Genomic DNA, 15,800 nt, shown 5'->3' on the forward strand with positions numbered 1-15,800 from the left:
GTTACATCTCACATCAAGAAATGTACATGGTATTGTTCACATCTCACATCAAGAAAAGTACATGGTATTGTCACATCTCACATCAAGAAATGTAAATGATTTTGTCACATCTCACATCAAGAAATGTACATGGTATTGCTTATATTGTCACATCAAGAAATGTACATGACATTGTCACATCTCACATCAAGAAATGTACATGATATTGCTTATATTGTCAAATCTCACATCAAGAAATGTACATGGTATTGCTTATATTGTCACATCTCACATCAAGAAATGTACATGACATTGTCACATCTCACATCAAGAAATGTACATGGTATTGTCACATCTCACATCAAGAAATGTACATGGTATTGCTTATATTGTCACATCAAGAAATGTACATGACATTGTCACATCTCACATCAAGAAATGTTCATGATATTGCTTATATTGTCACAACTCACATCAAGAAATGTACATGATATTGTCACATCTCACATCAAAAAATGTACATGATATTGTCACATCTCACATCAAGAAATGTACATGATATTATCACATCTCACATCAAGAAATGTACATGATATTGCTTATATTGTCACATCTCACATCAAGAAATGTACATGATATTGCTTATATTGTCACATCTCACATCAAGAAATGTACATGATATTGCTTATATTGTCATATCTCACATCAAGATAGGTACATGATATTGTTATATTGTCACATCTCACATCAAGAAATGTACATGATATTGTCACAACTCACATCAAGAAATGTACATGATATTGCTTATATTGTCACATCTCACATCAAGAAATGTACATGATATTGTCACAACTCACATCAAGAAATGTACATGATATTGCTTATATTGTCACATCTCACATCAAGAAATCTGCATGATATTGTCACAACTCACATCAAGAAATGTAGATGATAGTCTCACATTTCACATCAAGAAATGAACATGATATTGCTTACATCTGTTTCATATTGTCAAGACTTGGACAATATAATATACTCATACAATAAACAGTATAATGCTGATATCCAATCATGAAACATGCAGATATTCTATCATGAAAAGAACATATAATATAATATCCCAGCACGATATAATCTAGATATCCTATTGTGAAATGAAATTTATAATGCCGATATCCCTTATGCCTTATCACCCAGAAATGATATAGATATACGATATACATGATATAGATGTTGTTTCAATTCAACAATGTGATTTTTGTATGGAAAATGGTTTGAAGGTGTTCCTTTTACGGCTGAATAATTATCTTTATATCCCATGACAATATTTATATGAATAAATCCTTGTTTGGCATTACATTGGACATATACCTTCTCCAACATGCCAATGTTGTTTTAGGTGTTAACTCTGAGTTAGTGTTTCAGCCTGGATCTCTCAGTCTCCATCATTAGATACTCGCAGAGAATGTTTTCATGAGATGATCATGCATTTGTAATTCTAGAAGCCATCTGAGACAGTTTGTTTGTAGTTCAATTATTGACAAGCTAAAGATGATTTTCCTTAAAAACTCTACTTGACTCGTATGGATCCGGAAAGATAACATCATCTCCATAGCCCTAATTGATCATAGTAATACCTCTACTTAGACCTATAAATATCAGCCGGAATATAAACTGATTGATAAATGGGCCCTCGTTTCATCCATAAGCAGCAACTTTTTCATATTTGGAAAGAAAACACCATATCCTCTCCTTGCTAGGAAACACTGCCTCTCGGATGCAGCGCTTCCTATGAGGGAACAGGGAAAAAGAAGGTCGTAATAGCTCAGAAAGGGCGAAGGAAGTCGAAAATTGGACGTGTAGTCGGAGAAAGCAGAAAATGATAGTAATACAAAACTAGGCAAGGAAGTTAGACATCCTTGATGCGAAGTTCTTACGATCAGTGCCACCTGTCCGCCATTAGATGGAGGTCGGCTCATTATAAGTCAAAATAATTGCTATATCCCTATTAACTGGGGCTAGACCCCCACATGGTGATAAGGGGGTACACGAGAGCAGGAGTATTCTCCACAATATGTACAGCTTCAGGATTTCACTGGGAAAGGCGGATGAAACTCATGTGTGGATACTTTCATGAAAGAAGTCATTTATCTTGTACGATAAGTACAATCCATACTGACTTCTCTGTTAGGTTGGGAATCAAGTCGGTAGAATTTATGCAATTCCATTTCAAGTTTAGGTCATTTTTGAATGAAATTGAATTGTTGTGTCTGCTAGAATTTCATACTCTCATATAGATTTGACAATCTTGAAGAAAAATCACAATTACTAGATTTTTGAATGATGAGTATTTTTTTTTCAACTCTGGGGGGAATTTCAACTCATTTCCGACAAGGGCAATTCATTATTTTATGACAGTTTAAGCAAGTATGGATAGATGACAAGCTGATAATGCTGACAGGTTTAAGAGGAAAGAAATCCTAATGTAGGTTCTTAGATTCTAGATGTCAGTGCAGGTAATGAAAGAATGTTTCTCAAGTTTAAACTCTCATATTCATACATATTTTACTTCTTAAGTTTCCTTTACAGTTTTTTTTTCCATTTTTTTAAAATTGTCAGTTTTACTGAATAGAATTTAGCATTTTTGAAAAAGGTATAAATGTGCACTATTTGTGAAGTCTTTGCCATGGTATTTTTCACAAGCCAGAATCATGGTAATTTAGAAACACCCGCTACAGAGAATCAAAATTTTGGAAACGAGGACAGGGAAATGGAACTGTTTTCGACTTGATCAGAATTGACTAAAAGAGAGCCATCAGAAGAGTCTCCCATATCCTTCAATATCAAAATGTCGTCAGGAAAAACTCGCATGGAAAATGGCCCTTCAAGTCCCATGGGAAAGCAGTAATTTCTTCAGTAGATTATTGTCGGATGATTGGTACACTGGAGGTCGAGGAGGGCCTGCCCCAGCCCTGATGACCAAACGAGACGACCTTGACAGAATGAGGGATCCTGAAGGGTTAATATTGCTCAGGAAGCTGGCAGGATAGGTCAGTGAAGTTATGAAACTGTCACGATGCCATCAAATATTTCATTCAACATACCCAGACCAATATAATTGCCAGTGAGCATTTCTCTTGTTTCTCAGCACTCACTGAGGTTACCCAAACAATCCTGGCATATTAGCCCAACCTCATATCGATTTTAAGGATTCGAACACCTTCGAAGAAGCATTTGCATTTCAATTATGTTGAAGATTTAGAACATTTTTAAAGGTTTTAAAAAGTCTTTTAATTCAAGGTTTTATTCTTAAATTTTTTTAAATTTTTTTACTCAGAAGATTTAGTTTTAAAATTCCTAAAATGCAGAAGTGCTTCAGGCATTTGAAAGATAACCTAAGGGAAGTAACTCCTTCCACCTCTGTTGTCCCTGTCATGGACAATATGTCATTTCTCTCTTCAGCCCGCAGACACAATACAAACTTATTTCAGTTGGTGGAATTTGAAATACGTGACTGTGGAAAAATGGATAAAGTTTCTTAATGATATAAGCTATCTGTTCACATAGAAAGGTTATAAAACTATCATACCATGACAATGTTGATGTCCCCAAATTTGTGAAATAGACCTAGGAATAATAGGTAGCTTCACATCCTTACTGGACCAAAACTCAACTTTGCATAGAAAGTTGTCTGTAATTTTTTTGCCTATCAATCAAGGCGGACAAGCTCAATTGAAATTTGCACCATTTAGCATAACTGGAGAACGCTTCCACTAATGAGCATTCAGGAGGGAGAAAAATTTATTTGCACAAATTGTTGAGCCAGTGTTATGTCAAAGCCAATATTGTAGCTTATGGGTCATGTAGCTTACATTAACAAGGGATAATGTGCTCATTAGTGCCATCAATGGTACCACCAACCTAAGGCTTTATTTCAATTATCAGTTGGGCTCAGTTAGAGAATTTCCAACAGCTCAGGACATCCTCGGGGAGGCTTTGATTAGAGTCGGAATTTATTGTAGATGGGACGTTGCCTGCCCGTAACTGCCATTTCTTGTGATCCTGGCATTCTGAAGTGCAAATGAAAATGAGGGGGAGAGTCATTTGTCGTGCAGTTTGGGTGGAGGCCCCCTGAGTTCCCCAGCTCCATGTGTTGGGGAGGGTGGTGTACAGCGCAGGCTACACTGGGTTGAGGATGGGGAGCAAGAGGGGGAGAAGAATATCATCAAATCGTAACCTGATCGCAGCGGACCTGGCTAATGAGAATGAAGATGTAATTTGGACCAGCAGAGTCTTGGAAAGAATATGGCAGAGCCCCGGGATTCAGAGATCGCTTTCACCCCTTCCGCCATTAATCACCCGAAAAACGAAATTTTAATTTCAAAGAGTGTTTTTTGTCAGCCCCATTTCCCTAGCCTCTCTCTCCTCCTGGGCCTGTGGTGCAATTTGTGCAATTTCTTCGGAAACTATCTGTTCCAAATGGAGTCAGAAAGGTCATCCCCTGACCTCTTAATGAGAACGAGTCATCCCAAACCCAAACTGCCACAAATTGCCAAGCTAGGCAGGTTCGTCTTGACGCCTCCATAGTGTATCCAGCAATTAATCATAAGGTACTCTGCAAACTACAGAGTTCTCCACAAGGATTTCCCCACCACGAAAACTCTGTGGTAATTGTTCCGACTGGAAAACTGTCTAAGACAAATTTGACCGATCTGACATTGAGATTTTATTTACCCTCCCCACACAAATTATCCCTGGCTTTTTCCAAGTTTAAACCAATGTCAGAAAATTATGCAATACAGCAAATTATTTGGAATGAAGATTGGGGATATGAATATTTCGAGAGGGTAATATGCAGGCCCAGTGGGACCCTATTATTTCAATTATTCAAATGTGCCTTGTCAGACCTTCATTTCAATTCACATAGGAACTAGTCCGTAACTCAGAATTTCATTTGTGTCTGTAGCTGTTTCATCATTAGACTATGTGGCACATGTCAGGTTTTTTAGCATTAACCCATAAAATGTTCAATTTGTTTTTAGTCAGAAAATTTTCTCTGATATCAAAGAAAATATGATTTTGATAATTTTGGGTGTTTGAAAGCTTTGCTGTCCCCAGTTCTAGCATCAGAGGAAAACTTATTAGATTTGAGGCTATAGATTTTGTGTTAATGCAATCATTACAAAAGTTCACAATTTCAGTTTTTGTGTAAGTTAATTTCTAAAACTTACAGATCAGCATGACATTTTTAGTGGTAAAAATATGTAAATATAGAAATGTGTTTGGGATGGGTGTAAAACATATTTTATTATTGAACACTTGCCTGATAAAGGGCAGAGTAAGCCTGGGTGTGACAGTCTGATATTGTGTGTGTCTATACAAGGGGCCCTTTATTGCTTTGTACAAGGCACAGGCTTTGTATATTGCAAATATGATAAGACAAGTCAATGCTAGCTATGGACAAGGTAGTGACAGCTATGGACGTGGTTAGGGGCATTCTGCTCTCAACAACAATCTTCAAGCTTCAAATAAAAATTAATTAGCTAAGTTTCAAATTTCAAATTTAAATTTTTGTAATCAGTGTTTTGAGAAAATATGAAAAAAGTATTGAAAGAGGGGCTGAAGGGAAATACTGCAGTATGAAATTAGCACCCAGTGTCAATATCGCCCCTTGTTATTAGCAAGCCCTCAGTTGTGGGCGAAACAAGGTGGGAAATCTGGATGCTTGTGATAGGACCCCCAAGCCAGCAAGCAAATTAAGTTCAACAAATAAAACGATTGGCATTGTGAATCAAAAACTTGCTCCGCCTAGAGTCTCAACATTGGTATTGTTGCTATTAGCCTATGCTAACAGGTTAGCGCCCTCTAGTGCTGCGATCTACTTCAGCCGAATATGCCTTTGTAGCTAAGCAAATAAAACAGATCCCAATTATCCCTAGTAGGTTTCTGTCAAGGAGCATTGGCATATTATTATTGAGGAATGAGAACTCGTTTGGAGAAGTTTGGAGATAGTTTTCAAACACTTTTGCTTCTCATTCTTACCTCGCTTGGCTAGTGGCTTTTATTTGTATTACTTGTATTGAGAATGTGCTGGGAGAGTGTTTTTTCTTCCACACAATATCAAGTGGACCATTGTGCCTCTGACAGAATGAGAGTGCCTAGAAAATACAAATTGTGAAGAAATATTTGTGGAGGTTTCTGCTTCTGATTATCACCCCTACTTTCAATAGTAGCGGGCTACTTTAATGAAGCTCTAATAGCACTTGTCACTTCTCCAGTGGTTTCAGCAACTTTCTGCTGTGAAAAGACTTTTCAGACTTACAAGAATGCACTGATGGGAGGCCCAGGTACAAACCATCCAATTACACCCCTGTTACTATAGGGCCTTTCATGTTTGGATTTGGGTGTCAAAAATTATTATTTAGCCTGTTAATTTTGGTGTATTATATGTTGTTCCTTTGTTCATCCAACTTTCGTCACAGTGGCAAACTAGCTGCCTTGTAGAACAAAGGCGTGATAGGGTTAGCTTGATGCTTTACACCATTTGGGAGATTATTCAAGGAATATTGTTTTTTGCTTTCAGGTTTATCAATGCAAGACGAAGAATTGTTCAACCAATGATTGACCAATCAAATAGAGCAGGCAAGTCATCTCAGCTGGTAACTGTGTTCAAAAATCGGAGGCGTAAGTCGTCATCAGCAGAATCTCTCGGCCTCTCCCCAGGTAAAACTCGGACTTGCGGTCCGAAAAAGAGAGAGCACATAATTGCTCAAAACACAACTAGGAGAGAGTAGAGATCACTGGAGAGAGGGAACTGACCTTGACCTGTGACCTTGACCTAATATCGGTGAAGGTCACTATCCTGCCCCCAAAGCCCTTTCCCACCCACCCCTCAAAGAGATGATGACTTACCTTTCCAAGAAATGTGCATGCGCTTGCAACATCTAGATCTAGTCTCTTTTTTCTTTCCTTTTTGTAGCATTTTCCTGTGTCTCTTTTTTCCCATTTTTGGATGATACTGGTACACTCATAAATTGCATGCTGCACTTTGCACTATACATTGACCATTCTCCAAGTATAGCCTCTGACACATCAATCAAAAGTGCTGTCAGAGATGAAATAACATTTTAATGGAATGCCCTGATCATGGGCTGTATATCAGTATTAACTGGACATATTTGTGTCGGTCTGATCACCAGGTAACATGATCATGGGTAATTAATATCCACCAATAATCACCACACAATGTGTTTTTTAAAAGCAAAAATTATTTTCTTGTCGTATTTTATGATACCTGTTTAAATCATGCATGACTTTTATCAGCATGTCATCAACTTCTTAATGAAATGGACAACATAATCTGACAAGCGAAACGATTTCCATCTTTCGTCTCATTAGTGGAGATGCTATATAGAAATTGGAGTCTCACTCAAGATGTGGGAACTTATAATTCACAGATGAAACATGCTCGCGCATTGCACTAACTGTCAATCACACATGCATGAAAGTGCACATTTTTCCAAAACCCATGCTGAAATTGGCGTGCACCTTTCTGTCAGCACTACCTACTCCTTCGCTTTGTATGTATCCCTCCTGCTGTTCCTGCTAATCTTTCTCTCTCGTTAGTTTGTAGACTTTTCTGTCATTATTTAAGCTTGTACATTTCATTGTGACAACTTCCGGGAACAACATGCTTATGAGTTCCACTGACACCCACGCTTGTACATATCACAACTGTCGCAATATTTGCTGTAATTAGTAAATAAATCTTCTCCTAGTGGTGATGATTTTTATTCAATTGTTGCGCTTAATTAGTCCAGTGGGAGTCTGAATCAAGCAGGTTTTTCTCGGAATGTGCGTCTGTTTTAACTTGATTATTTAATTATCCCAATCAGACTGTTTGATGTTTAATTCTCTGACTTTTTCAATGGTGGGGCAAATTACAATAATCAAATTTCCAATCCATGTGATGATATGGGCACTATGCCATCTACGACAAATCATATGCACCATTAACAAAGATGTGAGGCTGATTTTTCAAGTTTGTACATCACTGAGCTCTTACAGCTAAGCCACCATACCAGTCTTTTCACCAGTTTGTGAAAGAATTTTAAAATGTCATTTGAAAAACTAACATTAGCCAAGGTCTCCCTGGCTATCCATCCGTCCCAGCTCAGTCGTCGTTATTGACAGAAATCAACGATCTGTGATTAATTCTGGAAAGTGTTTAGAGATGTTTTTACATTGGCTTAAACAAGGGTACCTGCAGCTTACCGATTACTCAATCTGTGGAATAATTCACAAGTGTGCCCTCTACTACAGCCTAAAGGTTCACGTCCATTCACTCTCATCACGGTAAACCATCATAGATCACTAGTCAAGCAGATAAGAATTGTCAGGAATCTGATTGGTTAAAAAAAATTCAAATCCTCTGTGGGCTAAAATTCGGAAGCAGCAGCAAAGGCTCATTTGAGCACTTTTGCTTTGATACCAGTTGCAGTTAATACTGGGATATTTTATTTTCTCAACATCTTCACAGTCAAAGTGTAAACATTGAACAAGTGGAAATATTTTGAAAGTTATTTTTTCAAACTTAAAACAACACTAAACAGGTCAATAAGGCATGCCTACCTCACCTGCATGTTGAAAAGTTTTAATCTTTCTACTTTGACCTATTGCTGCCTGTTCTAGTTGTTTCTTTATGCATGATGTCACTTACCTGTCAATCAAAATGCAATATACAATCTGAAAGTGGCACTATGACAGTGTTCAATGCACAGCCATGTACTGTCAATCCAAAGAAAAATTTGATCAACCAACAGATCTATATATCTGTATTTATTAATTATTTGTGTCTGTGACCTATAACAAATTACTGAGAGTAATCTCATTTGCATCTTGATTAACATTATCTCTTTTCACCTTGATAATAGATTTTGTTCTTCTTTTTCAATTGCATGAACATCTTTTTTCCTAATTTGCCACTGAACAACCGACCTTCCCCATACAACATGGAATCATCCTTCTATTGCTTCTGGAAGAGTCCATCTTGTCGAGGGGGATGCCAGACACACTTCTTCAGTTTCTCATGTCCGTTTCTGCCATTCTAGGTCCAGGAGCACATGCAGCATACAATCCAGAGGCAGGGATGGGTTACCTTGACAACCAACACATGCAGATGGGAAGTAAGTACAATATGAACAATGTGGTTGTTTTCTGGCAAGTTGTCAAGTGTCATTACCCTGTCAATAATACATTGCTTGTTTAAAATACTGAATGTCTGTATCTAGGAAATATGTAATCACATGGGAGTTTTGGAGAAACTAACTTCTAAAATTTTGCTCATTCAGATATGTGATTTTACCAGTGCTTATTTTACTTACATTCTTCAGTAAAATGATTCACTCAATAACTTCATAACAAGATTTCCTGCTAAAATTGTAGGTGAATGTTCAATTGTAAGTTTCTGTTTTTCAACAAGTGAGAGAAAATCCGATATGATTAATGGTTAAACATTCCACACTCCTCAGTTAAGATATTCCACTCTGCACGTTTTACTCAGTCCTCACAACATTTCTCCACAATTTAACGCTCCATACACCACTCAAGAGGGGGCAGTGGGGTAGCCTAGTGGTTCAAGCGTTTGCTCATCACACCGAAGACCCTGGTTCGATTCCGACTTGGGTACAATGTGTGAAGCCCATTTCTGGTGTCCCCCGCCATGATTTTGTGGAATATTACTAAAAGCAGCGTAAAATCATACACACTCACTCACTCAAGACCCCATATGTTAAACCCTAAACGCACCACAGTTTTACCACCCAGTGTTACAGGAGAACTAAGTGTTATGTGTGTGTGTTGCAGGGTTGCAGGGTATGCACGGAGCCGACATGTATGATCCCATGAAAGCAGGGTACTCCCACCTGGAAGGATCACAGCGCTATGATATGTTGGGGGTGCAGGGCATGCACCGGACTGATATGTATCCACCCCCTGTCAGTGGGTCCTATGCACAAATGTCCCAGTTCAGCCCCCCTGTGCACTCGCAAGCAATGCTGATTCCCGGACATCCACATCACATGATGATGGGGCACGGTGCCACAGGAATGGCTCACCATGGGATGTCCGCTACCCAAAGTCCTCCCCTTCACGCCAGCATGGACGGAATGGGACAGCATATACAAGACATTCACGCTGGATAAACGCTCAAACGGGTTCTGTCAAAAGTGTGACGATTCTTGTTGATCCTCGTTATATGTTCCGAAAAATCGGGACAAAATCGCGAGGGAATATTTGGCTGTGGCCGAGCGTCGCCAAACCGGCAGCTGTGCACGTGCTGTGCTTGATTATGTAACTCTGTAGTTATAAACTACGGTGCAGCCACATGCATATGTCGTGACGCGACCAGTTCAACGGGTGGATGGATGAACGGAAGACCAGACTTCTGGGAATGTGGTGGTGGTGATTCACAGCAGACGCTGCAAGGGAATAAGATTCCCACAATGCTCTAGTTGACATTTGCAGTGCGGAGTTTTGACTTGGAGAGTTCCCAGAAGCTGTGCTACAGTGTGTAAATTCTAACAGGACCTAGTCACTGAGGACATTCATCATAATGTCTTTTTGCCATTGTTAATTTCCTGCCCATGCCAACATGGTGACATCACCAATATAAGACATGGCACCACTGGAAAAAAAAATATTTTCAATCTAAAAAAATCATTCTTAGCTCCTGATTTTGAGTTAAAAACTTTATTTTCCCTCAAGACAAATGATATGTCGTTGGTTTAGTTTCCCCTGCCCAGGATATGATATCAGTGTTATCACTCCCCTCCCCCAACCCCTCCCAAGTCAAATCAAATAGCAAGGAATGTATGTACAACATTTATAGACTCTGATACTGGTGACATGTTTGTCCTGCAACAGCTTTACAAAGACTCGAAATACCTCATTTCAATGTTTTAAGCTTCAAGAACTGTGTTAAGATGGAACATAAAAATGTACTTGCATTCCAAATTAACTTATTGAAATTAACTGGAGCTGCAGAGCTGTGAGCAAAGAAGCACAGACGCTTTATATCGCTCCAGATCTGGTGGAGGCTGCACACCGCCTCAAATATAGCCCATGTCAGGCAGGGCCTATGACCAAAGTATTTTTTAGTCTCTCAATCTGTCCTGATATAGACAGGTCTATAGTATTAGCCAGTTGTTATGTTAACGAAGAACCCAGTCACTGAACCAAACTGTTCATCTGGGTCGCTATGACCTGTGCTAATTGGGTCACCCTGACCTCACTGTCCTTTTCAAATTTGTACGTGTATCATAGAAAAATAAGCAAACTTTTGCTGTGTAAAACTTGGTGCAAAATTGTTGAGTATTTAGAATAAATGCTGTTGATTTGTGGAAGTTGCTGCATGGTAGAGATACATGGTGAGCATGTAGATGTCCACTGTAACAATCTGTACGTGACCGTATTATTCAACCAAGATTTGATGCTACAGGAATAAAACATCATTTTCAAACAGTTGCTCATACCAAATGTTAGTATTTTGTTTGCTCGACATTTTTCTTTAAGTGTGTACCTATGTATGTCATCTTCTCAAAGCATTTGAAATCAGTGAGTTAACTTACCATGACATAAATCAGTTGGGCATGGTGCTAATGGAGAGACCAGGATGTACATTATGGTTCCTGTCTCTACATGGCACCAAAATTGGCGATGTTTGTTTCACTGTTGCTGCATGGGGTGACCAATCTGTGATGAAAGATGCATGGTGATATATATCACTTGATTTATGGCATGGCAAGTACAAATTGTATTCTGTAAAACTTTGCATTTACAAATCACTCCTTCAAAAATATTTTCTTGTAACTTTTGGGTAAACTGAGACAAATCATAAAAGAAACAAATGATTTTGTCATAATGTTTTGTGATTTGGTCAGTTACATAGAAACACATTTTTATGAAGTTTTATCATGGACAAATTCAAACGTGATATTGTCATCTACAAAATAACTGTGAAGAATAACTTATGAATACTTGAAAATAGATTATGAGAATATATTCAATTCTCAGTACCCAGAAGTCTAATATAGTATCAGAAGTCACTGATCATTATAAATAACAAAACCCATCTGAAAATATATATTCCATTATTCATAAGGCAGGTTGCTTGTTTGTTTCTCCATGCTGTTTTCTGAAATCTTTCTTAAGAAGGCATAAGAATGTTTTATCTTTCCTAAGAGGTTCAGAAAATATAGACATAGAAGTTCTTTGTCATATTTCCTCTCTTGTGTCTTAATAGTAGCCATTAATGATTCTCACACAAATATCCAAACTGCTTGAGCCAATATCTGAACGCATCATTCAAGTCTCCTATTGTCTCTTTTTGTTTAAAACCACATAGACTAAACATACTTTAACTATATGCAGAGTTAATGTTTCTAAAATGTAATTTTCCATCTTGACAGAGTGAAAATAACTTTACAATTTTAGGAATTATTCCTCTATTAATCTCTATTGGAGAGCCAAAATATCATATACACATTTTGTTTGGAAACTAATACTGAAGACTTTAAGTGCACAGTTGTGTTAGGCAACAGTTGGAGATAGTTAAACATTATTGTCAAAATGGCGGTTACAAATATCAAGGGAGACAACTCTTCTAGACAATTCATCATGGGAGATAACCTCTGTAATGCTAGCTGCTGCTCTTATGTTTGATGTCAAGCACAGAAAGACAATCAGAGAGGGAAGATCAGGGTTTAACCAGATTTATAACATAAATAGCCGATAATATTTTTATTACAATGTACAGTTTTGTAGATAATGAACATACAGGTTCCTTCATGTTGTGGAAGATTCCCAGGTCATTTGTTGTATAAATCTAACTCTGTTTATAGTGTTCATACCTGTCTGTATTTCGTGTATTAATGTCACTCTGCTTCAAGTCAACATTTTGGTGTAGCTCAAGCCCATCTTTGATGTTATTGTGAGAAAAAAGGGAAGTAACTGGGTTAGATATCATTGAACCTCGCTAGACTCTGTGTGACATATCAATTTGATATTTACGTGTAATGTGCAAGAGGTGCAAGTATTTATATTTCTGTTGAAGTGATGGTATGTATATATGTGGATTTTGTCTAATCACATTATGACGACATGCTTCCTGTGTATTAAATGAGTTCAACTTCATCATAATCGCCAAAGAACTTTCTTTTCCTCATTTTCCATATCTAGAGTATGATATTAGATTATTTCTGTTCAAGATATGCAAATTTTTATTTCACTGAAAATCGATAACTGTTTTCTATTTCTGTGATAATCATTCATCAATAAAAATCAAATTTTTTGCCAAATTTTTATTTTCCATTGCCAAGCTTTAACTTTGCTGACTGTTGTTCAATACACTGATTACACCAAAGATTACTATTTATTTCCTTCAAATTGAATGCCACACAAAGTTTAAAAACCATGATCTGTAATTCATACACGGCAGGTTTAAATATTCATAATCCCTCCCTTGTATTCCAAATGGACTCGTCCAAAGAAAATAGAATTTAAGGTCCATTATGGGAATATATGGGAGAGGGAACCTCATTCAGCTGTACTCCACTTTCTTTAGCTTTCAAATAATTACAGACCAGATTTTTGGTTTTGCCATGAACTCTTGCAGAAATAAAAATATCTTTATTATGGAAATAAAATTTGTGTTGGTTATTTGTACTTGTTGATATTTCAAGACCAGAGCTCCCGAAGAAAGGCCAAGGCATTGTATCTTGTCTCCATGTGGACAAATCTAGCTTCATCAAAGACTACATGTAGGTACATTTCAGTTAGGTTGTGATGGAAGTATCAGAAACTGTGTTCATTCATGGATTCAGGACAGTCTTCTTCAAGTCTTCAGTTGTTGCAATTGTACCCTCCCAAAGGAGTTGAGAATTTCATAATGGATATTTTCACAGGGGGTGTAAAATTTACAATCATGACACCTGATTATGCAAACATGAATACTGAGTGCTACTTTTGTTGACAAGGACGAAGATAAATATCCCATTGGAGACAGCACAACACAGGTGAAGTGTTATGTACACCTAGGTTTGACAGGAAACAGTGTATGAAAAGAAAATCCTTCAAACGTCATGTGTGAAAAACTAGAAACCATTATTTGTGAGTGTTGGATGTCTGTGCAATTTTGTTACCAGGTTTTTCAGTTATTGCTACCTTTTTGACACAACAGCTGCTTGACAAAGGGCAGAGCTATGTATATTGGGTCATCTGCTTTATATGTACTAGTATATCCTGCACCCATCTGATTTTCACAAACATTTCAAATACAATGTACCTATACACTCCCTCTACTCACCTTGCACACACAGTTAAAACACTCAACACACCAGCTACCTCACATAATAGACCCTCATACTTCTCACCTCTCATCTCTCATGCACCTCACACTAACTCTCTACCAACCTCACACACACCCTCTACCAACCTTGCACAAAATCCTCACACACCTCACACTAACTCTCTACCAACCTCACACACACTCTCTACCAACCTCACACAAATCCTCACACACACCTCACACTAACTCTCTACCAACGTCACACAAATCATACACAAAGCTCAAAGTCTCTACCAACCTCACACAAATCCTCCACACAGCTCAGACAAACTCTCTACCAACCTCACACTAACTCTCTACCAACCTCACATACACCCTCTACCAACCTCACACAAATCCTCAACACACCTCGCACAAACTCCCTACCAAACTCACATACCTCTACCAACCATGCACACATCCACTACACACCTCACACTAACTCTCTACCAACCTCAGACTAACTCTCTACCATCCTCACATACACCCTCTACCGACCTCACACACACCCACCACACATCTCACACTAACTCTCTACCAACTTCACACAAACTCTCTACCAACCTCACACACACCCTCTACCAACCTCACACAGATCCTCCACACAGCTCACACAAACTCTCTACCAACCTCACACACATCCACCACACACCTCACACTAACTCTCTACCAACCACACATACACTCTCTACCAACCTCAAACACATCAACCACACACCTCACACTAACTCTCTACCAACCTCACACACACCCTCTACCAACCTCACACAGATCCTCCACACAGCTCACACAAACTCTCTACCAACCTCACATACACCCTCTACCAACCTCGCACACATCAACCACACACCTCACACTAACTTTCTTCCAACATCACACACACACTCTACCAACCTCACACAAATCCTCCACACATCCCTCACTAACTCTCTACCAACCTCACACCAATTCTCATACTAAATCGATACCAACCTCACACACACCCTCTACCAACCCCACACAAATCCTCCACACATCCCTCACTAACTCTCTACCAACCTCACACAAATTCTCAAACTAAATCTCTACCAACCTCACACACACCCTCTACCAACCTCACATAAATCCTCCAGACAGCTCAGACAAACCCTCTACCAACATCACACAAATCCTCCACACACCTTTCACTCATTACCAACCTCGCACAAACCCTCTACCAACCTCACACAAATCCTCTACACAGCTCAGACAAACTCTCTACCAACCTCACACACACCCTCTACCAACCTCACACAAATCCTTCACACACGTCACGCTAAATCTCTACCAACCTCACACACACCCTCTACCAACCTCACAAAAATCCTAAACACACCTCACACTAACTTTCTTCCAACCTCACACACATCTCTACCAACCTCACACCAACCCTCTACCAACCTCACGCAAACCGTCTACC

General features: G+C 38.6%; 1 protein-coding gene across 4 annotated transcripts in view; it reads left to right on the forward strand.

Moving 5' to 3' along the window:
• LOC124272894 (homeobox protein Meis1-like) overlaps positions 1-13,682 on the forward strand; it is a 109,787-nt gene extending 96,105 nt beyond the window's left edge. For 3 of the 4 annotated variants that reach the window (XM_046708117.1, XM_046708118.1, XM_046708116.1), the window contains 3 exons: positions 6,563-6,702; positions 9,090-9,164; positions 9,844-13,682. In XM_046708117.1, coding sequence (XP_046564073.1) covers positions 6,563-6,702; positions 9,090-9,164; positions 9,844-10,181 — 553 coding nt within the window. In that variant the 3' untranslated portion in view covers positions 10,182-13,682. The remainder of the gene's footprint in view (positions 1-6,562; positions 6,703-9,089; positions 9,165-9,843) is intronic. The other variant, XM_046708119.1, reaches the window with a different exon arrangement.
• The last annotated feature ends 2,118 nt before the right edge of the window (positions 13,683-15,800 follow it).

This window comes from Haliotis rubra, unplaced genomic scaffold, assembly GCF_003918875.1.
Source record: "Haliotis rubra isolate DU_JTF1 unplaced genomic scaffold, ASM391887v1 Scf174, whole genome shotgun sequence".
NCBI classification, from domain to species: Eukaryota; Metazoa; Mollusca; class Gastropoda; order Lepetellida; family Haliotidae; genus Haliotis; species Haliotis rubra.